The 25000-nt window shown below is 43.2% G+C and overlaps 2 protein-coding genes across 51 annotated transcripts in view; both read right to left on the bottom strand.

Annotated features, from left to right (window-relative positions):
* Nucleotides 1-25000, bottom strand: part of LOC125027076 (glycogen debranching enzyme-like) — a 283692-nt gene that overhangs the window by 34969 nt on the left and 223723 nt on the right. The gene's annotated exons all lie outside the window — the stretch shown is intronic.
* Nucleotides 2110-25000, bottom strand: part of LOC125027074 (neuroblast differentiation-associated protein AHNAK-like) — a 23822-nt gene continuing 931 nt past the window's right edge. Inside the window, exons 1-10 of one of the 50 annotated variants that reach the window (XM_047615858.1) lie at nt 18368-25000; nt 4863-16364; nt 4539-4727; nt 4215-4295; nt 3724-3809; nt 3485-3668; nt 3347-3427; nt 2485-2592; nt 2388-2432; nt 2154-2293 (exon numbers count right to left, since the gene is read on the bottom strand). The exon at nt 18368-25000 is cut by the window's right edge and continues 931 nt beyond it. In XM_047615858.1, the coding sequence (XP_047471814.1) occupies nt 2169-2293; nt 2388-2432; nt 2485-2592; nt 3347-3427; nt 3485-3668; nt 3724-3809; nt 4215-4295; nt 4539-4727; nt 4863-16364; nt 18368-25000 (19034 nt within the window). In that variant the 3' untranslated portion in view covers nt 2154-2168. The other 49 variants (XM_047615852.1, XM_047615851.1, XM_047615838.1 and 46 more) reach the window with 49 other exon arrangements.

Below are 25000 nucleotides of genomic sequence, written 5' to 3'. Positions count from 1 at the left end.
GGTCAACGCTGGTGGCAGTGACGAGACTTCACCTTCCTCGTCTTCGAACTCCACTATGTTGCCATCTTCGTCTCTTCTTATGACCTTGACTTTCCGCACAGTCCTTGTCGTTGTCGTCGTCGTCGTCGAACCAAGAATATTTTCGAGATTTTCATCGTAACCCTCTTGCATGAAATGGCTTAAATCAGCCGGTACTCTTCTAACAGTAGTTGTAACTGTTTGTGTGTTTTCCGGGGTCTCCCTTTGGCCAAGACCAAAGCGGAGTAGAGATGACTCTCCGGAAGTAGCAGGTAGCAGGTGTGTCAGCCCAGACTGAAAGCCTTCCACTGATTCTAGATTTAATGCATCAGGGTCACCTTCATACTCAGTTTCAACAGTTGTTTCTTCAGGACCATCACCTACTCTAACCCGTTTGATTTTTCTAATTCGAACAGTTCTGTGGGTGGTGACGTTCTCTGGCCACTCAGTTCTTGTCACAACTGATGACTCTGGGTCTTGTCGCACAATCTGGGTGCTCTGACCCGATGGCTCAGCATCCTGGTCAGAAGTCAATGTCTGAGATTCTATTCTTCTATGTACTATTACTCTCCCACCAGCATCTTCAGTTACAAAGACATTACGAGATTGTTTAACGCCTCTGGATTCTCCATCTTCTTTGCTCTGTAACGCAGTCAACTGAGGTGCTGAAATGAGTTTCCCTTCAGAATCTGTTTCCATTCTAACTTGGTAGGAGTATGGACCTACAGACCAATCCCCTGATGTGTCTGGAGAGAGATGTATTTGGTGTTGCTCTGTCCTGTCTGGTGATATGTGGAAAGGTTCCCTTATGATCTGTACTTCTGTCTTACATTCACTTAATGTTCTGTCAGGTGTTATTCTAAATGGCCCTAATTTACCCTTGACATAAGATTCAACATCATCTGCTCTTTGAGCCTCTGTAGATATTGTGTATTCTCTATTTACCTCATGAATTTCTGCTGGGTGTGATGTCATCATAACCTGTGAATGTTCAGTTTGACTTTGAGGCAGTACTGTAATACTTTGATTGTGAGGAACTACAAATTCTTGACTAAACTGATCACTATCTCCCACAACGACCTTATGGCTAATTGTACTATGAGAGGTCTGAGGCGGTATGACCCAGCCGATAGGAACTGTGCCTGGTCTTACCGATACTTCTGGAATGTTTCCCCTCAATTCCCCTTCACCACTTACCCTGCTGCTAACAATATTTACTCCAGTTGACGAGGAAACAACTGTAGGTTCCCCTGTAGATACAACCAATGCACCAGATACAGGATGCTGACTATGGTATTCTCCAATCATAGTGTCTCCCACAGTTCTATCTGAACCACTGAATGTATAGGTTGCGGTTCCATGTTTGCTTTCTGGAAGACATTTATTTACTTCAACAGTTCCCTGAAGTTTTGGTATTACCGATACACTTGTCTGCTGTTGAGATGGTTGAGATGGTGTTAGTGCTTCTGGTTGGTCTTTCTCCTTCTCCAGTTCTTCTTCAGACATAGAATTAGCCTTTTTCTTTCTATTTGCTCTGTTCCTCTTTTTCTTGGATTTTGTAAGAGGTATGTCAGTGGTAACTACAGTGGATGTAGATGAAACTTTGCTTAAATCTCCATTACCTGTAACCAAAGATGGAACTCTGATCTCTGAATCTACAGCTATTGTTTCTGTTTTTGTAATATGGTCAGATACTTTGGCTTTAACTTTTACCCCTTCGAGGTTTGCAGTATCTTCAACTTCACTTTTAATAAATGGAATTTCCGCCTTCGCTTTCATTTTGCCTTCAGCTGCCGGGAGGTCAACACTTGCCTTCACTGCCTTGCCTTTGGCTTTTGGCAAGTCAACCTTGCCGTCAAAGCCAGGGCTTTTAACAGTCCCCTTTATTAATGGTATGTCAATTTCAGCCTCTGTGCCTGAAATTTCTGCACTACCTTTGCCCTTTCCTCTGGATTTTGACTTTCCTTTAACTACGGGCATGTTAATCTTGCTTTCTGTAGATGTGATTTCTGTCTTACCCTTTACGTCAGGCATGCTTACCTTACCTCCAAAGCCTTGGATTTCTACCTCTTCCGTTAATGGCATATTTCTGGCATGTCACCTTGCCTCCAAAGCCTGGCATTCCAACACTGCCCTTGATTTCTGGCATGTCAACTTGCCTCCAAAGCCTGGCATTCCAACACTGCCCTTGATTTCTGGCATGTCAACCTTGCCTCCAAAGCCTGGCATTCAGCACTGCCCTTGATTTCTGGCATGTCAACCTTGCCTCCAAAGCCTGGCATTTCAGCACTGCCCTTGATTTGCATGGTCCTTGCTCAAACCTGGGATCCACAGCCTTGATTTCTGGCATGTCTACCTTGCCTCAAAGCCTGGCATTCCAACACTGCCCTTGATTTCTGGCATGTCTACCTTGCCTCCAAAGCTGGCATTTCAGCACTGCCCTTGATTTCTGGCATGTCAACTTGCCTCCAAAGCCTGGCATTCCAACACTGCCCTTGATTTCTGGCATGTCTACCTTGCCTCCAAAGCCTGGCATTTCAACACTGCCCTTGATTTCTGGCATGTCTACCTTGCCTCAAAGCCTGGCATTTCAGCATGCCCTTGATTTCTGGCATTCTACCTTGCCTTCAAAGCCTGGCATTTCAACACTGCCCTTGATTTCTGGCATGTCTACCTTGCCTCAAAGCCTGGATTCCAACACTGCCCTTGATTTCTGGCATGTCACCTTGCCTCCAAACCTGGCATTCCAACATGCCTTGATTTCTGGCATGTCACTTGCCTCCAAAGCCTGGCATTCAACACTGCCCTTGATTCTGGCATGTCAACTTGCCTTATTCTGGCATGTTCACTTGCCTCAAGCTGGCATTCACAATGTCCTTGATTTCTGGCATTTCAACTTGCCTTGATTTCTGGCATGTCAACCTTGCTCCAAAGCCTGGCATTCCACACTGCCTTGATTTCTGGCATGTCTACCTTGCTCAAATCTGGCATTTCAGCATGCCCTTGATTTCTGGCATGTCTAACCTTGCTCCAAAGCCTGGCATTTCAAGCACTGCCCTTGATTTCTGCATGTCTAACCTTGGCCTCCAAAGCCTGGGCATTTCAACACTGCCTTGATTTCTGGCATGTCTACCTTGCCTCCAAAGCCTGGCATTCCAACACTGGCCCTTGATTTTCTGGCATGTCCAACCTTGCCTCCAAGGCTGGCATTCAACACTGCCCTTGATTTCTGGCATGTCAACCTTGCCTCCAAAGCCTGGCATTCAGCACTTGCCCTTGATTTCTGGCATGTCTACCTTGCCTTCAAAGCCTGGCTATCAAGCACTGCCCTTGATTTCTGGCATGTCTACCTTGCCTCCAAAGCCTGGCATTCCAACACTGCCCTTGATTTCTGGCATGTCAACCTTGCCTCCGAAGAGTCCTGGGATTCCAACACTGCCTTGATTTCTGGCATGTCAGACCTCGCCTTCAAAGCCTGGCATATCAGCACTGCCCTTAATTTCTGGCATGTCAACCTTGCCTCCAAAGCCTGGCATTTCAGCACTGCCCTTGATTTCTGGCATGTCAAACTTGCCCTTGATTTCTGGCATGTCTACCTTGCCTCCAAAGCCTGGCATTCCAACACTGCCCTTGATTTCTGGCATGTCTACCTTGCCTCCAAAGCCTGGCATTTCAGCACTTGCCCTTGATTTCTGGCATGTCAACCTTGCCTCCAAAGCCGGGCATTCCAACACTGCCCTTGATTTCTGGCATGTCTACCTTGCCCTTGATTTCTGGCATGTCAACCTTGCCTCCAAAGCCTGGCATTCCAACACTGCCCTTGATTTCTGGCATGTCTACCTTGCCTCCAAAGCCTGGCATTCCAACACTGCCCTTGATTTCTGGCATGTCTACCTTGCCTCCAAAGGCTGGCATTTCAGCACTGCCCTTGATTTCTGGCATGTCTACCTTGCCTCCAAAGCCTGGCATTCCAACACTGCCCTTGATTTCTGGCATGTCTACCTTGCCTCCAAAGCCTGGCATTTCAACACTGCCCTTGATTTCTGGCATGTCTACCTTGCCTCCAAAGCCTGGCATTTCAGCACTGCCCTTGATTTCTGGCATGTCTACCTTGCCTCCAAAGCCTGGCCTTCCAACACTGCCCTTGATTTCTGGCATGTCTACCTTGCCTTCAAAGCCTGGTATTTCAGCACTGCCCTTGATTTCTGGCATGTCAACCTTGCCTCCAAAGCCTGGCATTCCAACACTGCCCTTGATTTCTGGCATGTCAAACTTGCCTCCAAAGCCTGGCATTCCAACACTGCCCTTGATTTCTGGCATGTCTACCTTGCCTCCAAAGCCTGGCATTTCAGCACTGCCCTTGATTTCTGGCATGTCTACCTTGCCTCCAAAGCCTGGCATTTCAGCACTGCCCTTGATTTCTGGCATGTCTACCTTGCCTCCAAAGCCTGGCATTCCAACACTGCCCTTGATTTCTGGCATGTCTACCTTGCCTTCAAAGCCTGGCATTTCAGCACTGCCCTTGATTTCTGGCATGTCAACCTTGCCTCCAAAGCCTGGCATTCCAACACTGCCCTTGATTTCTGGCATGTCAAACTTGCCTCCAAAGCCTGGCATTCCAACACTGCCCTTGATTTCTGGCATGTCTACCTTGCCTCCAAAGCCTGGCATTTCAGCACTGCCCTTGATTTCTGGCATGTCTACCTTGCCTTCAAATCCTGGCATTTCAGCACTGCCCTTGATTTCTGGCATGTCTACCTTGCCTTCAAATCCTGGGATTTCAACATTACCCTTGATTTCTGGCATGTCAACCTTGCCTCCAAAGCCTGGGATTCCAACACTACCCTTGATTTCTGGCATGTCAACCTTGCCTCTAAATCCTTGAATATCCGCTTTACCATTAAGATCTGGCATATCAATTTTGCTTCCAAAGGATGGAATATCAACATTTCCATTCACTTCTGGCATGCTAATTTTGCCACTTAATCCTGGAATGTCAGTATTTCCTTTGATATGTGGCATAGTTATCTTACCACCATATCCTTCGATTTCTCCACTACCTTTAATTTCAGGCATATCGATCTTGCCTTCAACTTCTGGAATATCAATACTACTCTTTACATGTGGGCTTTTTATACGGCCTTCAAATTCTGGCATATCAAGACTTCCATTGATATCTGGTCCAACTGCCTTCATTCCAATACCAGAAACATCTATTCCTCCAACTTCTGGAACATCAGCATTTATATCTATGCTTCCCATATTCATATCAATATCTGGAGATTTAACCTTAAATTTCTTTCCCTTTCGCATTGGTGGAACTGGAGCCTCGGCAGAGATTTCAAAGTCAGGTTGATCTGGCTTTACATCTACATCAAGGCCAGTTGAAATTTCTCCACTAGGAGGCTTTCCTTTACCAAAGCAAGATCCTAATGACATCTTAGGCTTTCCTGAGGCCTTAACCTTTTTGTTCTTTATCTCAGGAGAATCCACCTCAACTGAAATATTGCCTTTTGGTCTTTCAATGCCTGCATCTATGCTTTCAACTTCTCCACTTATTTTCCCTCCTCCTGCTGCTATATATGGCTCTTCTTTGCCTGATTTGCCCATGCAAGTGCAGGGACCAAGTTTTGCCTTCTTTGTCTTTATTTCAGCCTTTGGTATCTCTGCTGAACCTGATAAAGCTGGGCTCTTAATCTCACCTTTAATTTCTGTGCTTGGTAATGCAGGGCCCGATGGTACAGTGACTTCAACTTTGGGAATATCACCCTTGATATCTCCTGAAATACTTGGAGCACTTACCCCAAAACCAACATCCCCCTCGGTCTTTAGTTCAGGTGAACCAATAGTTGCTTTAATTTCAGGAAGCTTTGGAACACTCCCCTGCATTTCAATTTCCGGTATATTTGCTTTGCCACCTATTTCTGCCTTAACTTTTGGTATATCAGGAATATCACCCTTGATTTCCAGGGAGGGTTCAAAATCTGGCTCATCTATTTTCACTTCTAAGTCTCCTCTCACATCAGGAAGTCTAGGTACTGATGGGCCAACTACTTTCACCGATGGTTCAACAGCAACATTTGGTGCATCTACTGACACTTGTGCACCTCTGCCTTCAATATCCACTTCGATCTTTGGTTCCTTGGGTTTACCAAAGCAAGATCCAAGGTTAACTTTAGGCTTTCCAGATACCTTTTTGCCTTTAACTTCCACTTTTGGTGATTCGATATCAATTTCACCTTCATTTCCAGGACTTTTCACATTTACTCCCGCTCCAAGATCAGGACTCTGTACACTTGCTTCTGCACCAACATCAGGACCTTTTATAGAAACACTTCCTGGTTTATATTCGCTTTCTACTTCACCCTTTGCCTTTCCAAAGCAGGGTCCCAGTCTAGACTTTGGTTTTCCTCTCTTGATCTTCATATCTGGTGAGTCTACATCAATATGACCCTCTACGTCTGGGGCCCTGACTGAAACCTCGGCTCCTGCTTTATGTCCTTCAACATCAATTTCAGGTTTATATTCACCCTCAACTTCAGGTGATTTAGGTTTACCGAAACAGGATCCTAGCTTTGTTTTTGGTTTTCCAGCTTTGACTTTCACAGCCGGAGACTCAACATTAATATCCCCTGTGACCTCTGCAGAAGAAACACCTACTCCACCTCTAACTTCTGGACCTTCAACATCTAGTTTAGCAGGATCATATTCACCCTCAACTTCTGGACCTTTTGGTTTTCCAAAGCAGGATCCTAGTTTGGATTTGGGTTTTTCTCCTTTGATTTTAACTTTAGGTGATTCAACACTAATGTCTCCACTCATTTCAGGTGAGGCTGTACTGACTTCCCCACTGACAGATGGACCTTTAACTTCTACTTTACTTGGTTTGTATTCACCTTCTACTTCTACATCTTTGCCTTTGCCGAAACAGGGTCCAAATTTCATCTTGGGTTTGCCTGATACTTTTCCTCCTTTCACTTTAACTTCTGGGGATTCAATATCAACTTCAGCCTTTCCTTCTGGAAGGGAAATATCTGCACTTGGACCTGCAATATCGGCTCCTTCAACTTTGAGGTGTGGCTCAGCAGAAATGCTTCCTTCAACACCAGCATCAGCTGATACATCACCACGGGCACTAGGTGGCTTTGCTTTCCCAAAGCATGATCCTAATGACATCTTAGGCTTGCCTGAGGCCTTTACTTTCTTACCCTTTATCTCAGGTGATTCAACATCTACTGCAACACTACCTTTGGGTCCTTCTACACCCACATCTACACCTTCAACTTCTCCACTTATTTTTCCTCCAGCTTCTGCAGCCATGTATGGTTCTTCTTTGCCAATTTTGCCTGATTTGCCTAAACAAGCACATGGACCAAGTTTTGCTTTCTTTGTCTTCAGTTCTGCCTTTGGTATTTGGGCTGAACCTGAGATCTCTGGACCCTTCAATTCTCCCTTGATTTCTGCACTTGATAATTCAGGGCCTGCTGGTAGAGAGACTTCAGCTTTAGGAATCTCAATGCTTGGTAAGTCACCCTTAATATCTCCTTCAATTTTGCCACTTGGGAAGTCGGGTGTTTCAATATTCAGTCCCTTAATATCTCCTGATATACTTGGAACATTTATTCCAATGTCAATATCACCTTCCGTTTTCAGTTTTGGGAGCTCTCCTTCCACTTTCAATTCAGGTGCATCCACACTTGCCTCTATCTTTGGAAGTGCTGGCACATTACCCTTGATTTCAATTTCTGGAATATCTGCTTTTCCTCCCATTTCTGCTTCTACTTTTGGGATATCTGGAATATCACCCTTGATTTTAATGGATGGTTCAAAATCAGGTAGATCTGCTTCCACATCCATATTACCTTTCATTTCTGGTACTTCAGGTATTGAAGGTCCCTTTACTTTTACTTTTACTGGTTCAACATCAATACTTGGTCCTTCTACTGATATTTTACCTTCCATGCTGGGTTTCTCAGGACGAATCTTAATGCTTCCTGGTTCTACATCAGCATCTATATCTACATCTGGAGGTGATGCCTTTCCAATGCATGAAGCACATAGTGGAGCAGATTTTCCTTTTACCTTCTTACTCTTCACTTTCATCTCAGGAGCCTTGACACCTACTTCAGCTTTCCCAGTAGGCACTTCACCTTCTACTCTTGGACCTTCAATGTCTATTTCTCCTTTAACTTTAGGTTCTTTGGGTTTGCCAAAGCATGATCCTAGTTTGGCTTTCGGCTTTACAGAAACCTTCTTACCTTTCACTTCTACTGCAGGTGATTCAACATCAATTTCTCCTTCAATGGCAGGAGGCTTGACACTGGCTCCTGCACTCACATCAGGACCTTCTATGTCTACACTTCCTGGCTTGTATTCACCTTCTATCTTTCCACTTTTTGGTTTCCCAAAGCATGATCCAAGTTTGGACTTTGGTTTACTGCCTTTCACCTTTATCTCAGGGGACTCTAGATCAAGATCACCCTTAATAGCAGGAGATCTGGCTGAAACTCCTGCCTCTGCTTCGGGTCCTTCTACACTAACTTTTCCTGGTTTATATGTACCCTCAACTTCAGGTGATTTAGGTTTACCGAAACAGGATCCTAACTTTGCTTTTGGTTTTCCTGCTTTGACTTTCACATCTGGAGACTCAACATTAATATCCCCTGTGACCTCCGGTGAAGAAACACCTACTCCACCTCTAACTTCTGGACCTTCAACATCTAGTTTAGCAGGATCATATTCACCCTCAACTTCTGGACCTTTTGGCTTTCCAAAGCAGGATCCTAGTTTGGATTTGGGTTTTTCTCCTTTGATTTTAACCTTAGGTGATTCAACACTAATGTCTCCACTCATTTCAGGTGAGGCTGTACTGACTTCACCACTGACAGATGGACCTTTAACTTCTACTTTACTTGGTTTGTATTCACCTTCTACTTCTACGTCTTTGCCTTTGCCGAAACAGGGTCCAAATTTCATCTTGGGTTTGCCTGATACTTTTCCTTCTTTCACCTTAACTTCTGGGGATTCAATATCAACTTCAGCCTTTCCTTCTGGTAGGGAAATATCTGCACTTGGACCTGCAATATCGGCTCCTTCAACTTTGAGGTGTGGCTCAGCAGAAATGCTTCCTTCAACACCAGCATCAGCTGATACATCACCACGGGCACTAGGTGGCTTTGCTTTCCCAAAGCATGATCCTAATGACATCTTAGGCTTGCCTGAGGCCTTAACTTTCTTACCCTTTATCTCAGGTGATTCAACATCTACTGCAACACTACCTTTGGGTCCTTCTACACCCACATCTACACCTTCAACTTCTCCACTTATTTTTCCTCCAGCTTCTGCAGCCATGTATGGTTCTTCTTTGCCAATTTTGCCTGATTTGCCTAAACAAGCACATGGACCAAGTTTTGCTTTCTTTGTCTTCAGTTCTGCCTTTGGTATTTGGGCTGAACCTGAGATCTCTGGACCCTTCAATTCTCCCTTGATTTCTGCACTTGATAATTCAGGGCCTGCTGGTAGAGAGACTTCAGCTTTAGGAATCTCAATGCTTGGTAAGTCACCCTTAATATCTCCTTCAATTTTGCCACTTGGGAAGTCGGGTGTTTCAATATTCAGTCCCTTAATATCTCCTGATATACTTGGAACATTTATTCCAATGTCAATATCACCTTCCGTTTTCAGTTTTGGGAGCTCTCCTTCCACTTTCAATTCAGGTGCATCCACACTTGCCTCTATCTTTGGAAGTGCTGGCACATTACCCTTGATTTCAATTTCTGGAATATCTGCTTTTCCTCCCATTTCTGCTTCTACTTTTGGGATATCTGGAATATCACCCTTGATTTTAATGGATGGTTCAAAATCAGGTAGATCTGCTTCCACATCCATATTACCTTTCATTTCTGGTACTTCAGGTATTGAAGGTCCCTTTACTTTTACTTTTACTGGTTCAACATCAATACTTGGTCCTTCTACTGATATTTTACCTTCCATGCTGGGTTTTTCAGGACGAATCTTAATGCTTCCTGGTTCTACATCAGCATCTATATCTACATCTGGAGGTGATGCCTTTCCAATGCATGAAGCACATAGTGGAGCAGATTTTCCTTTTACCTTCTTACTCTTCACTTTCATCTCAGGAGCCTTGACACCTACTTCAGCTTTCCCAGTAGGCACTTCACCTTCTACTCTTGGACCTTCAATGTCTATTTCTCCTTTAACTTTAGGTTCTTTGGGTTTGCCAAAGCATGATCCTAGTTTGGCTTTCGGCTTTACAGAAACCTTTTTACCTTTCACTTCTACTGCAGGTGATTCAACATCAATTTCTCCTTCAATGGCAGGAGGCTTGACACTGGCTCCTGCACTCACATCAGGACCTTCTATGTCTACACTTCCTGGCTTGTATTCACCTTCTATCTTTCCACTTTTTGGTTTCCCAAAGCATGATCCAAGTTTGGACTTTGGTTTACTGCCTTTCACCTTTATCTCAGGGGACTCTAGATCAAGATCACCCTTAATAGCAGGAGATCTGGCTGAAACTCCTGCCTCTGCTTCGGGTCCTTCTACACTAACTTTTCCTGGTTTATATGTACCCTCAACTTCAGGTGATTTAGGTTTACCGAAACAGGATCCTAACTTTGCTTTTGGTTTTCCTGCTTTGACTTTCACATCTGGAGACTCAACATTAATATCCCCTGTGACCTCCGGTGAAGAAACACCTACTCCACCTCTAACTTCTGGACCTTCAACATCTAGTTTAGCAGGATCATATTCACCCTCAACTTCTGGACCTTTTGGCTTTCCAAAGCAGGATCCTAGTTTGGATTTGGGTTTTTCTCCTTTGATTTTAACCTTAGGTGATTCAACACTAATGTCTCCACTCATTTCAGGTGAGGCTGTACTGACTTCACCACTGACAGATGGACCTTTAACTTCTACTTTACTTGGTTTGTATTCACCTTCTACTTCTACGTCTTTGCCTTTGCCGAAACAGGGTCCAAATTTCATCTTGGGTTTGCCTGATACTTTTCCTTCTTTCACCTTAACTTCTGGGGATTCAATATCAACTTCAGCCTTTCCTTCTGGTAGGGAAATATCTGCACTTGGACCTGCAATATCGGCTCCTTCAACTTTGAGGTGTGGCTCAGCAGAAATGCTTCCTTCAACACCAGCATCAGCTGATACATCACCACGGGCACTAGGTGGCTTAGCTTTCCCAAAGCATGATCCTAATGACATCTTAGGCTTGCCTGAGGCCTTAACTTTCTTACCCTTTATCTCAGGTGATTCAACATCTACTGCAACACTACCTTTGGGTCCTTCTACACCCACATCTACACCTTCAACTTCTCCACTTATTTTTCCTCCAGCTTCTGCAGCCATGTATGGTTCTTCTTTGCCAATTTTGCCTGATTTGCCTAAACAAGCACATGGACCAAGTTTTGCTTTCTTTGTCTTTAGTTCTGCCTTTGGTATTTGGGCTGAACCTGAGATCTCTGGACCCTTCAATTCTCCCTTGATTTCTGCACTTGGTAATTCAGGGCCTGCTGGTAGAGAGACTTCAGCTTTAGGAATCTCAATGCTTGGTAAGTCACCCTTAATATCTCCTTCAATTTTGCCACTTGGGAAGTCGGGTGTTTCAATATTCAGTCCCTTAATATCTCCTGATATACTTGGAACATTTATTCCAATGTCAATATCACCTTCCGTTTTCAGTTTTGGGAGCTCTCCTTCCACTTTCAATTCAGGTGCATCCACACTTGCCTCTATCTTTGGAAGTGCTGGCACATTACCCTTGATTTCAATTTCTGGAATATCTGCTTTTCCTCCCATTTCTGCTTCTACTTTCGGGATATCTGGAATATCACCCTTGATTTTAAAGGATGGTTCAAAATCAGGTAGATCTGCTTCCACATCCAAATTACCTTTCATTTCTGGTACTTCAGGTATTGAAGGTCCCTTTACGTTTACTTTTACTGGTTCAACATCAATACTTGGACCTTCTACTGATATTTTACCTTCCATGCTTGGTTTCTCAGGACGAATCTTTATGCTTCCTGGTTCTACATCAGCATCTATATCTACATCTGGAGGTGATGCCTTTCCAATACATGAAGCACATAGTGGAGCAGATTTTCCTTTTACCTTCTTACTCTTCACTTTCATCTCAGGAGCCTTGACACCTACTTCAGCTTTCCCAGTAGGCACTTCACCTTCTACTCTTGGACCTTCAATGTCTATTTCTCCTTTAACTTTAGGTTCTTTGGGTTTGCCAAAGCATGATCCTAGTTTGGCTTTCGGCTTTCCAGAAACCTTCTTGCCTTTCAGTTCTACTGCAGGTGATTCAACATCAATTTCTCCTTCAATGGTAGGAGGCTTGACACTGGCTCCTGTACTCACATCAGGACCTTCTATGTCTACACTTCCTGGCTTGTATTCACCTTCTATCTTTCCACTTTTTGGTTTTCCAAAGCATGATCCAAATTTGGACTTTGGTTTACTGCCTTTCACCTTTATCTCAGGGGACTCTAGTTCAACATCACCCTTAATAGCAGGAGATCTTGCTGAAACTCCTGCCTCTGCTTCAGGTCCTTCTACACTAATTTTTCCTGGTTTGTATTCACCTTCAATTTCAGGTGATTTTGGTTTTCCAAAACAGGATCCAATCTTTGATTTGGGTTTTCCTCCTTTCACTTTTACATCAGGCGAACCAACATTAACATCACCCTTCATCTCAGCTGATGCACCACTAATTTCACCAGTAATTGCAGGACTTTCGGCTGAAATTTTGGCAGGCTTATATTCAATTTCTGCTTCTGGGCTTTTGGGTTTCCCAAAGCAAGACCCTAATTTAGATTTAGACTTTTCTCCTTTGATTTTAGCTTTAGGTGATTCAACACTAATGTCTCCACTCATTTCAGGTGAGGCTGCACTGACTTCACCACTGACAGATGGACCTTTAACTTCTACTTTACTTGGTTTGTATTCACCTTCTACTTCTACATCTTTGCCTTTGCCGAAACAGGGTCCAAATTTCATCTTGGGTTTTCCTGATACTTTTCCTCCTTTCACTTTAACTTCTGGGGATTCAATATCAACTTCAGCCTTTCCTTCTGGAAGGGAAATATCTGCACTTGGACCTGCAATATCGGCTCCTTCAACTTTGAGGTGTGGCTCAGCAGAAATGCTTCCTTCAACACCAGCATCAGCTGATACATCACCACGGGCACTAGGTGGCTTAGCTTTCCCAAAGCATGATCCTAATGACATCTTAGGCTTGCCTGAGGCCTTAACTTTCTTACCCTTTATCTCAGGTGATTCAACATCTACTGCAACACTACCTTTGGGTCCTTCTACACCCACATCTACACCTTCAACTTCTCCACTTATTTTTCCTCCAGCTTCTGCAGCCATGTATGGTTCTTCTTTGCCAATTTTGCCTGATTTGCCTAAACAAGCACATGGACCAAGTTTTGCTTTCTTTGCCTTCAGTTCTGCCTTTGGTATTTGGGCTGAACCTGAGATCTCTGGACCCTTCAATTCTCCCTTGATTTCTGCACTTGGTAATTCAGGGCCTGCTGGTAGAGAGACTTCAGCTTTAGGAATCTCAATGCTTGGTAAGTCACCCTTAATATCTCCTTCAATATTGCCACTTGGGAAGTCGGGTGTTTCAATATTCAGTCCCTTAATATCTCCTGATATACTTGGAACATTTATTCCAATGTCAATATCACCTTCCGTTTTCAGTTTTGGGAGCTCTCCTTCCACTTTCAATTCAGGTGCATCCACACTTGCCTCTATCTTTGGAAGTGCTGGCACATTACCCTTGATTTCAATTTCTGGAATATCTGCTTTTCCTCCCATTTCTGCTTCTACTTTCGGGATATCTGGAATATCACCCTTGATTTTAAAGGATGGTTCAAAATCAGGTAGATCTGCTTCCACATCCAAATTACCTTTCATTTCTGGTACTTCAGGCATTGAAGGTCCCTTTACGTTTACTTTTACTGGTTTAACATCAATACTTGGACCTTCTACTGATATCTTACCTTCCATGCTTGGTTTTTCTTGACGAATCTTAATGCTTCCTGGTTCTACATCAGCATCTATATCTACATCTGGAGGTGATGCCTTTCCTATGCATGAAGCACATAGTGGAGCAGATTTTCCTTTTACCTTCTTACTCTTCACTTTCATCTCAGGAGCCTTGACACCTACTTCAGCTTTCCCAGTAGGCACTTCACCTTCTACTCTTGGACCTTCAATGTCTATTTCTCCTTTAACTTTAGGTTCTTTGGGTTTTCCAAAGCATGATCCTAGTTTGGCTTTCGGCTTTCCAGAAACCTTCTTGCCTTTCACTTCTACTGCAGGTGATTCAACATCAATTTCTCCTTCAATGGTAGGAGGCTTGACACTGGCTCCTGCACTCACATCAGGACCTTCTATGTCTACACTTCCTGGCTTGTATTCACCTTCTATCTTTCCACTTTTTGGTTTTCCAAAGCATGATCCAAATTTGGACTTTGGTTTACTGCCTTTCACCTTTATCTCAGGGGACTCTAGATCAACATCACCCTTAATAGCAGGAGATCTGGCTGACACTCCTGCCTCTGCTTCGGGTCCTTCTACACTAATTTTTCCTGGTTTGTATTCACCTTCAATTTCAGGTGATTTTGGTTTTCCAAAACAGGATCCAATCTTTGATTTGGGTTTTCCTCCTTTCACTTTTACATCAGGCGAACCAACATTAACATCACCCTTCATCTCAGCTGATGCACCACTAATTTCACCAGTAATTGCTGGACTTTCGGCTGAAATTTTGGCAGGTTTATATTCAATTTCTGCTTCTGGGCTTTTGGGTTTCCCAAAGCAAGACCCTAATTTAGATTTAGGCTTTTCTCCTTGGATTTTAGCTTTAGGTGATTCAACACTAATGTCTCCACTCATTTCAGGTGAGGCTGCACTGACTTCACCACTGACAGATGGACCTTTAACTTCTACTTTACTTGGTTTGTATTCACCTTCTACTTCTACATCTTTGCCTTTGCCGAAACAGGGTCCAAATTTCATCTTGGGTTTGCCTGATACTTTTCTTCCTTTCACTTTAACTTCTGGGGATTCAATATCAACTTCAGCCTTTCCTTCTGGTAGGGAAATATCTGCACTTGGACCTGCAATATCGGCTCCTTCAACTTTGAGGTGTGGATCAGCAGAAATGCTTCCTTCAACTCCAGCATCAGCTGATACATCACCACGGGCACTAGGTGGCTTTGCTTTCCCAAAGCATGATCCTAATGACATCTTAGGCTTGCCTGAGGCCTTTACTTTCTTACCCTTTATCTCAGGTGATTCAACATCTACTGCAACACTACCTTTGGGTCCTTCTACACCCACATCTACACCTTCAACTTCTCCACTTATTTTTCCTCCAGCTTCTGCAGCCATGTATGGTTCTTCTTTGTCAATTTTGCCTGATTTGCCTAAACAAGCACATGGACCAAGTTTTGCTTTCTTTGTCTTTAGTTCTGCCTTTGGTATTTGGGCTGAACCTGAGATCTCTGGACCCTTCAATTCTCCCTTGATTTCTGCACTTGGTAATTCAGGGCCTGCTGGTAGAGAGACTTCAGCTTTAGGAATCTCAATGCTTGGTAAGTCACCCTTAATATCTCCTTCAATTTTGCCACTTGGGAAGTCGGGTGTTTCAATATTCAGTCCCTTAATATCTCCTGATATACTTGGAACATTTATTCCAATGTCAATATCACCTTCCGTTTTCAGTTTTGGGAGCTCTCCTTCCACTTTCAATTCAGGTGCATCCACACTTGCCTCTATCTTTGGAAGTGCTGGCACATTACCCTTGATTTCAATTTCTGGAATATCTGCTTTTCCTCCCATTTCTGCTTCTACTTTCGGGATATCTGGAATATCACCCTTGATTTTAAAGGATGGTTCAAAATCAGGTAGATCTGCTTCTACATCCAAATTACCTTTCATTTCTGGTACTTCAGGCATTGAAGGTCCCTTTACGTTTACTTTTACTGGTTCAACATCAATACTTGGACCTTCTACTGATATTTTACCTTCCATGCTTGGTTTCTCAGGACGAATCTTTATGCTTCCTGGTTCTACATCAGCATCTATATCTACATCTGGAGGTGATGCCTTTCCAATACATGAAGCACATAGTGGAGCAGATTTTCCTTTTACCTTCTTACTCTTCACTTTCATCTCAGGAGCCTTGACACCTACTTCAGCTTTCCCAGTAGGCACTTCACCTTCTACTCTTGGACCTTCAATGTCTATTTCTCCTTTAACTTTAGGTTCTTTGGGTTTGCCAAAGCATGATCCTAGTTTGGCTTTCGGCTTCTTGCCTTTCACTTCTACTGCAGGTGATTCAACATCAATTTCTCCTTCAATGGTAGGAGGCTTGACACTGGCTCCTGCACTCACATCAGGACCTTCTATGTCAACACTTCCTGGCTTGTATTCACCTTCTATCTTTCCACTTTTTGGTTTTCCAAAGCATGATCCAAATTTGGACTTTGGTTTACTGCCTTTCACCTTTATCTCAGGGGACTCTAGTTCAACATCACCCTTAATAGCAGATCTTGCTGAAACTCCTGCCTCTGCTTCAGGTCCTTCTACACTATTTTTTCCTGGTTTGTATTCACCTTCAATTTCAGGTGATTTTGGTTTTCCAAAACAGGATCCAATCTTTGATTTGGGTTTTCCTCCTTTCACTTTTACATCAGGCGAACCAACATTAACATCACCCTTCATCTCAGCTGATGCACCACTAATTTCACCAGTAATTGCTGGACTTTCGGCTGAAATTTTGGCAGGCTTATATTCAATTTCTGCTTCTGGGCTTTTGGGTTTCCCAAAGCAAGACCCTAATTTAGATTTAGACTTTTCTCCTTTGATTTTAGCTTTAGGTGATTCAACACTAATGTCTCCACTCATTTCAGGTGAGGCTGCACTGACTTCACCACTGACAGATGGACCTTTAACTTCTACTTTACTTGGTTTGTATTCACCTTCTACTTCTACATCTTTGCCTTTGCCGAAACAGGGTCCAAATTTCATCTTGGGTTTGCCTGATACTTTTCCTCCTTTCACTTTAACTTCTGGGGATTCAATATCAACTTCAGCCTTTCCTTCTGGTAGGGAAATATCTGCACTTGGACCTGCAATATCGGCTCCTTCAACTTTGAGGTGTGGCTCAGCAGAAATGCTTCCTTCAACACCAGCATCAGCTGATACATCACCACGGGCACTAGGTGGCTTTGCTTTCCCAAAGCATAATCCTAATGACATCTTAGGCTTGCCTGAGGCCTTTACTTTCTTACCCTTTATCTCAGGTGATTCAACATCTACTGCAACACTACCTTTGGGTCCTTCTACACCTTTAACTTCTCCACTTATTTTTCCTCCAGCTTCTGCAGCCATGTATGGTTCTTCTTTGCCAATTTTGCCTGATTTGCCTAAACAAGCACATGGACCAAGTTTTGCTTTCTTTGCCTTCAGTTCTGCCTTTGGTATTTGGGCTGAACCTGAGATCTCTGGACCCTTCAATTCTCCCTTGATTTCTGTACTTGGTAATTCAGGGCCTGCTGGTAGAGAGACTTCAGCTTTAGGAATCTCAATGCTTGGTAAGTCACCCTTAATATCTCCTTCAATTTTGCCACTTGGGAAGTCGGGTGTTTCAATATTCAGTCCCTTAATATCTCCTGATATACTTGGAACATTTATTCCAATGTCAATATCACCTTCCGTTTTCAGTTTTGGGAGCTCTCCTTCCACTTTCAATTCAGGTGCATCCACACTTGCCTCTATCTTTGGAAGTGCTGGCACATTACCTTGATTTCAATTTCTGGAATATCTGCTTTTCCTCCCATTTCTGCTTCTACTTTCGGGATATCTGGAATATCACCCTTGATTTTAATGGATGGTTCAAAATCAGGTAGATCTGCTTCCACATCCAAATTACCTTTCATTTCTGGTACTTCAGGCATTGAAGGTCCCTTTACTTTTACTTCTACTGGTTCAACATCAATACTTGGACCTTCTACTGATATTTTACCTTCCATGCTTGGTTTTTCTGGACGAATCTTAATGCTTCCTGGTTCTACATCAGCATCTATATCTACATCTGGAGGTGATGCCTTTCCAATGCATGAAGCACATAGTGGAGCAGATTTTCCTTTTACCTTCTTACTCTTCACTTTCATCTCAGGAGCCTTGACACCTACTTCAGCTTTTCCAGTAGGCACTTCACCTTCTACTCTTGGACCTTCAATGTCTATTTCTCCTTTAACTTTAGGTTCTTTGGGTTTGCCAAAGCATGATCCTAGTTTGGCTTTCGGCTTTCCAGAAACCTTCTTACCTTTCACTTCTACTTCAGGTGATTCAATATCAATTTCTCCTTCAATGGTAGGAGGCTTGACACTGGCTCCTGCACTCACATCAGGACCTTCTATGTCAACACTTCCTGGCTTGTATTCACCTTCTATCTTTCCACTTTTTGGTTTCCCAAAGCATGATCCAAATTTGGACTTTGGTTTACTGCCTTTCACCTTTATCTCAGGGGACTCTAGATCAAGATCACCCTTAATAGCAGGAGATCTGGCTGAAACTCCTGCCTCTGCTTCAGGTCCTTCTACACTAATTTTTCCTGGTTTGTATTCACCTTCAATTCCAGGCGATTTAGGTTTTCCAAAGCAGGATCCAAACTTTGATTTGGGTTTACCTTCTTTAAATCTTACATCAGGTGAATCAACCTTAATGTCACCCTTAACTTCAGCCGATGGAACCCCTACATCACTACTTACTTCTGGGCATTCAACATCAACACTTGATGGTTTATATTCTCCTTCAACTTTTGGGCCTTTGGGCTTACCAAAGCAAGATCCTAATTTTGATTTAGGTTTCTCCCCTTTGAGTTTAGCTTTGGGTGGTTCAGCACTGATCTCTGCACTTATCTCTGGTGAGGCAACAGAAACTTCACCACTAACTTCTGGACCCTCGGCACTAACTTTAGCTGGCTTGTATTCACCTTCCACCTTTGGCCCTTTGGGTTTCCCAAAACAGGATCCTAATTTAGATTTAGGCTTTTCTCCTTGGATTTTAGCTTTAGGTGATTCAACACTAATGTCTCCACTCATTTCAGGTGAGGCTGCACTGACTTCACCACTGACAGATGGACCTTTAACTTCTACTTTACTTGATTTGTATTCACCTTCTACTTCTACATCTTTGCCTTTGCCGAAACAGGGTCCAAATTTCATCTTGGGTTTGCCTGATACTTTTCCTCCTTTCACTTTAACTTCTGGGGATTCAATATCAACTTCAGCCTTTCCTTCTGGAAGAGAAATATCTGCACTTGGACCTGCAATATCGGCTCCTTCAACTTTGAGGTGTGGCTCAGCAGAAATGCTTCCTTCAACACCAGCATCAGCTGATACATCACCACGGGCACTAGGTGGCTTTGCTTTCCCAAAGCATGATCCTAATGACATCTTAGGCTTGCCTGAGGCCTTTACTTTCTTACCCTTTATCTCAGGTGATTCAACATCTACTGCAACACTACCTTTGGGTCCTTCTACACCCACATCTACACCTTCAACTTCTCCACTTATTTTTCCTCCAGCTTCTGCAGCCATGTATGGTTCTTCTTTGCCAATTTTGCCTGATTTGCCTAAACAAGCACATGGACCAAGTTTTGCTTTCTTTGTCTTCAGTTCTGCCTTTGGTATTTGGGCTGAACCTGAGATCTCTGGACCCTTCAATTCTCCCTTGATTTCTGCACTTGGTAATTCAGGGCCTGCTGGTAGAGAGACTTCAGCTTTAGGAATCTCAATGCTTGGTAAGTCACCCTTAATATCTCCTTCAATTTTGCCACTTGGGAAGTCGGGTGTTTCAATATTCAGTCCCTTAATATCTCCTGATATACTTGGAACATTTATTCCAATGTCAATATCACCTTCCGTTTTCAGTTTTGGGAGCTCTCCTTCCACTTTCAATTCAGGTGCATCCACACTTGCTTCTATCTTTGGAAGTGCTGGCACATTACCCTTGATTTCAATTTCTGGAATATCTGCTTTTCCTCCCATTTCTGCTTCTACTTTCGGGATATCTGGAATATCACCCTTGATTTTAATGGATGGTTCAAAATCAGGTAGATCTGCTTCCACATCCAAATTACCTTTCATTTCTGGTACTTCAGGCATTGAAGGTCCCTTTACGTTTACTTTTACTGGTTCAACATCAATACTTGGACCTTCTACTGATATTTTTCCTTCCATGCTTGGTTTTTCTGGACGAATCTTAATGCTTCCTGGTTCTACATCAGCATCTATATCTACATCTGGAGGTGATGCCTTTCCAATGCATGAAGCACATAGTGGAGCAGATTTTCCTTTTACCTTCTTACTCTTCACTTTCATCTCAGGAGCCTTGACACCTACTTCAGCTTTCCCAGTAGGCACTTCACCTTCTACTCTTGGACCTTCAATGTCTATTTCTCCTTTAACTTTAGGTTCTTTGGGTTTTCCAAAGCATGATCCTAGTTTGGCTTTCGGCTTTCCAGAAACCTTCTTGCCTTTCACTTCTACTGCAGGTGATTCAACATCAATTTCTCCTTCAATGGTAGGAGGCTTGACACTGGCTCCTGCACTCACTTCAGGACCTTCTATGTCAACACTTCCTGGCTTGTATTCACCTTCTATCTTTCCACTTTTTGGTTTCCCAAAGCATGATCCAAGTTTGGACTTTGGTTTACTGCCTTTCACCTTTATCTCGGGGGACTCTAGATCAACATCACCCTTAATAGCAGGAGATCTGACTGAAACTCCTGCCTCTGCTTCAGGTTTTTCAGTACTAACCATGTATTCACCTTCTGCTCTAGGTGTGCTAGGTTTACCGAAACATGATCCCAATTTTGATTTCGGTTTTTCTGCCTTAATTCTTACATCTGGTGATTCAATATTTACATCACCTTTAAGCTCTGGTGATGAAATACCAACTTCCCCACTGATCTCTGGTCTTTCTGCTTCAACCTTTCCTTCAATTTCTGGTGATTTAGATTTCCCAAAACATGATCCTAAATTGGATTTTGGCTTCTTTCCTTTGATCTCTGCATCTGTATGTTTAATGCTTGCATCTCCACTGAATTTTGATGATTGAATGCCAATGTCTCCACCTAGCTCTGGTGATTTGACACTTGCCTCACCACTAATAGATGGCTCATCGATGTTTACTTCAGCTGGTTTGTATTCACCTGCCACTTTCGGTTCTTTAGGTTTCCCAAAGCATGATCCCAACTTAGATTTGGGCTTTCCTCCTTTAATTTCACCTCTTGGCAACTCGGCACTAACATCTCCACTAACCTTGGGAGATGCAACACTAGCCTCACCAGTAACAGATGGACCTTCAACTTCTAGTTTACTTGATTTGTATTCACCCCCAGCATCAGGGCCTTTGGGTTCCCCAAAGCAAGATCCAAGTTTTGACTTTGGCTTTTCTCCTTTGATTTCTACTTCAGGGGCTTTGGCACCAATGTCTCCTCTTATCTCTGGTGATGCGACCTTAATCTCACCACTGGCTCCAGAACTTTCAGCTTGAACTCTAACAGGCTTATATTCTCCTTCAACTTTTGGGCCTTTTGGTTTACCAAAACAAGATCCCAGCTTAGATTTAGGTTTCTCCCCTTGGATTTTAGCTTCAGGTGATTTAGCACTGATATCTACACTCACTGCTGGTGATGCAACACTAGCCTCACCAGAAGGAATTTCTACTTTACTACTGACTTCAGGACCTTCAACAGCTATTTTTCCTACTTGATATTCACCTTCAACTTTTGGCTCTTTGGGTTTTCCAAGGCAAGATCCAAACTTTGTTTTGGGTTTCTCACCTTTGATTTTGGCTTTAGGTGATTCAACACTGACATCTGCTCTTAGCTCAGGTGATGAAGGACTAATCTCACCACTAACAGATGGGCCTTCAATTTTGTATTCACTTTCTGCTTCTACATCTTTACCCTTAGCTTTACCAAAACATGGCCCAAATTTCATCTTTGGTTTGCCTGACACTTTTCCTCCTTTTGCTTTAATTTCTGGAGATTCAATGTCAATTTCAGCCTTTCCTCTAGGAAGGGAAATATCTGCACTTGGGCCTTCTACATCTGCTCCTTTAACTTTGATGTGTGGCTCAGCAGAAATGCTTCCTTCAACACCAGCATCACCTGATAAATCACCATGGGCACTAGGTGGCTTTGCTTTTCCAAAGCAAGATCCTAATGACATCTTGGGCTTTCCTGATACCTTGGCTTTCCTTCTTTCTGTCTCTGGAGATTCAACATCAACTGAAATTTGGGCTTCAGGCCCCTTTACCCTTGGTCCCTCTACTTGAACTCCTATGTCTGCATCAACATTTTCAAATCTTCCACTAACTTCACCTTCCTTTTCTATATATGGTTCTTCAATATCCATCTTGCCTGATTTCCCTAAACAAGCACATGGACCTAACTTAGCTTTCTTTGTCTTTGGTTTAACATTAGGTACATCAAGGGATGTTGATCCCTTTGGACCTTTAACTTCAGCTTTAATTCCTACAGATGGCTTGATTGGACTGCTTGGTATGGAAACCTCTCCTTTGGGGACATCAATGACAGGTAAGTCGCCCGTAACAGCAACACCTGACACACCTGCAGCTTTGATTTCCAGTTCTTTTTCTGCCCCAGCTACATGTGGCAAATCAATTCCAAGGTCAACATTGAAGTCTCCTTTAGGTTCTGGTAGTTTTCCTTCTATTTTCACTTCAGGAGTATCTTCAGAATATTTGATATTTGTCTTTTCCCCAGATGCATACATACTTGGCAAATTACCTTCGAGAGACAAGCCAGGGATTTCTCCCTTAATCTTCGCATCTGGAGTCTTTCCTTCAATGTCGAGACTGATGTCACTATCAAAGTTAGCTCTTGATGACCCTTCTATTGTAGCTTTAGGAGTACTTTGGGAGAATTTGAAACCTGGAATATTGATATCCATATTTCCTGGAATTCCGGAAATGTCACTGTCTGCTGTGTATTCTTTACTAGCAATTTGACCACCAATCTTTGGAGCATTTGCTTCGATCTGTACATCTCCCTTATGGATATCACCCGAAAAACCACCCTCAATTTCTCCAGTTACCCCTGCCCTAGTTTCCACATTAGCCTCAACTTTTGGGAAATCGGGTATGTCATATTTCAAAGATGGTGAAACATTTGTTGGTTTTGTCTGAAAACTGATATCACCTGCGGTTGTTGCTAGACTGACTTGAGGCACAGGTGTTGGTGATACAGCACCAACATCTAACTTGCCTTCAAATTCTGGTTCATCTGATATCACTCTGTATGATTCTCCCTTTACATCATACTCTGGTTCTTTAGGCTTCCCAAAACATGAGCCAAACTTTGCCTTTTTCTTCTCTGGATCTTTCCCAATTTTGACATTCTCATCTGGTACTTGGATATTTACACTAGCTTCTGCTCTTGGTTCCGCAGTTGGTCTTGGACTCTTAATTTCAACCTCTCCTTTAATATCTGCTTCTGGGGTATCAAATTCAGATGATTTGGGTTTACCAAAACATGATCCAAGTTTAGATTTTGGACCAGAGCGTTTTTTCTGGGGAATCTTTGCAGTAACTGTACCTTCGGTTCTAAGACCTGAGTCTATCCCTTCTACTTCTACTGAGCCAGCAGGCACTGACGGTAATTCTCCTTTGCCTTCCCCTTGAACCCCCGCTGATATGTATGGTTCTTCTTGTTCGATTTTCTTAGGACTGCTCAAACAAGCACAAGGACCAGATGATTGTTTCTTACTCTTAGTGGCAGGCTTGCCTACATCAGGTGCAACAGGAATCCCTGGCTCCACTGACATGCTGACATCTCCCCGTGGCAGACTCTCACCTGCCAAGGCTACCCCTGGAGTATGGAACTTGCTACCTTCAGCTGACACCTCTAATCTGGGACCTGACACAGCTCCCCCTATGTGTAATCCATCAATTTCTCCTTTACCCTGTGGTAATGAACTATCAAACTTTGTATCTAATCTTCCAACTCCAAAATCTCCTCTTTTGTCAAATTGAACATCACAAGTTGGGCCGGTTATACTGCCTCCCGCCCCCACATTTACATTTTTGTCACGCCCCTGTAGTGAACTTTCAACAGTAATGGCTCCCTTATTGTTGCCCTTCACAAGGTCAGGCAGCAATGGAATACCTTTCCCAGAGAATTCTTGAATGTCTGGTAATGGAAGTGTCGGTGTCACTGATATGTTATAGCTTTGGTTTACTTGTGAACTATGAGCCTGACTGGTGCTAGAACCTAACCCCACATTTGCCCCAGACCCATGCCCATTTTCCATACGCATGGAAACGGAAGTGTTTTTGTTACTGACTGTCTCAGAATTGGTGTGTAATTCCAGTTCAGGAGAGAGCAACGCACTTAGTTCTGCCTCCAGCTTACTAAGAGAATCATTTGTGGTTGAACTATATTCTTTGCCATTAATATTAATATGCGAAGATACTTCCTTCTTAGTCGTAGTTGTGATACTGACAAATCGTTTATGTTCAGATACAGTTTTAAATACAGTGCTGTCTTCAGTGGATGGCTTGCCTCGAAGCTCGTCAATGACGTTTTTCAGCTCATCACTCATGTTGGATGTACAGCTAAGATCCAAAGATGGAAGCTGTGTATTGTTTTGATCATGAATCATTCTGCCTTCAGAGTTCATGTCATGCTGAAGACATTCGTGAAGAACACTGTATCCTGGTGCACTACTGTCTTCTCCTCTCACATACTCAGTCTTCATCTTTATGACTTTCTCTCCATGCATCGCCTTTTCCTTATCAGAAATGTTGTACATAAACACATGGGATTCTTTCCCCGTCGTTTGGTTTGCGTCGGGCTTCCCCTCTACAGTCCAAGAATTTTCTTGGATAT

This window comes from Penaeus chinensis, chromosome 7 (genome assembly GCF_019202785.1).
Source record: "Penaeus chinensis breed Huanghai No. 1 chromosome 7, ASM1920278v2, whole genome shotgun sequence".
Lineage (NCBI taxonomy): Eukaryota > Metazoa > Arthropoda > Malacostraca > Decapoda > Penaeidae > Penaeus > Penaeus chinensis.
The sequence above is the reverse complement of the archived record's forward strand: the minus strand, read 5'-3'. Positions and strand labels throughout refer to the sequence as shown.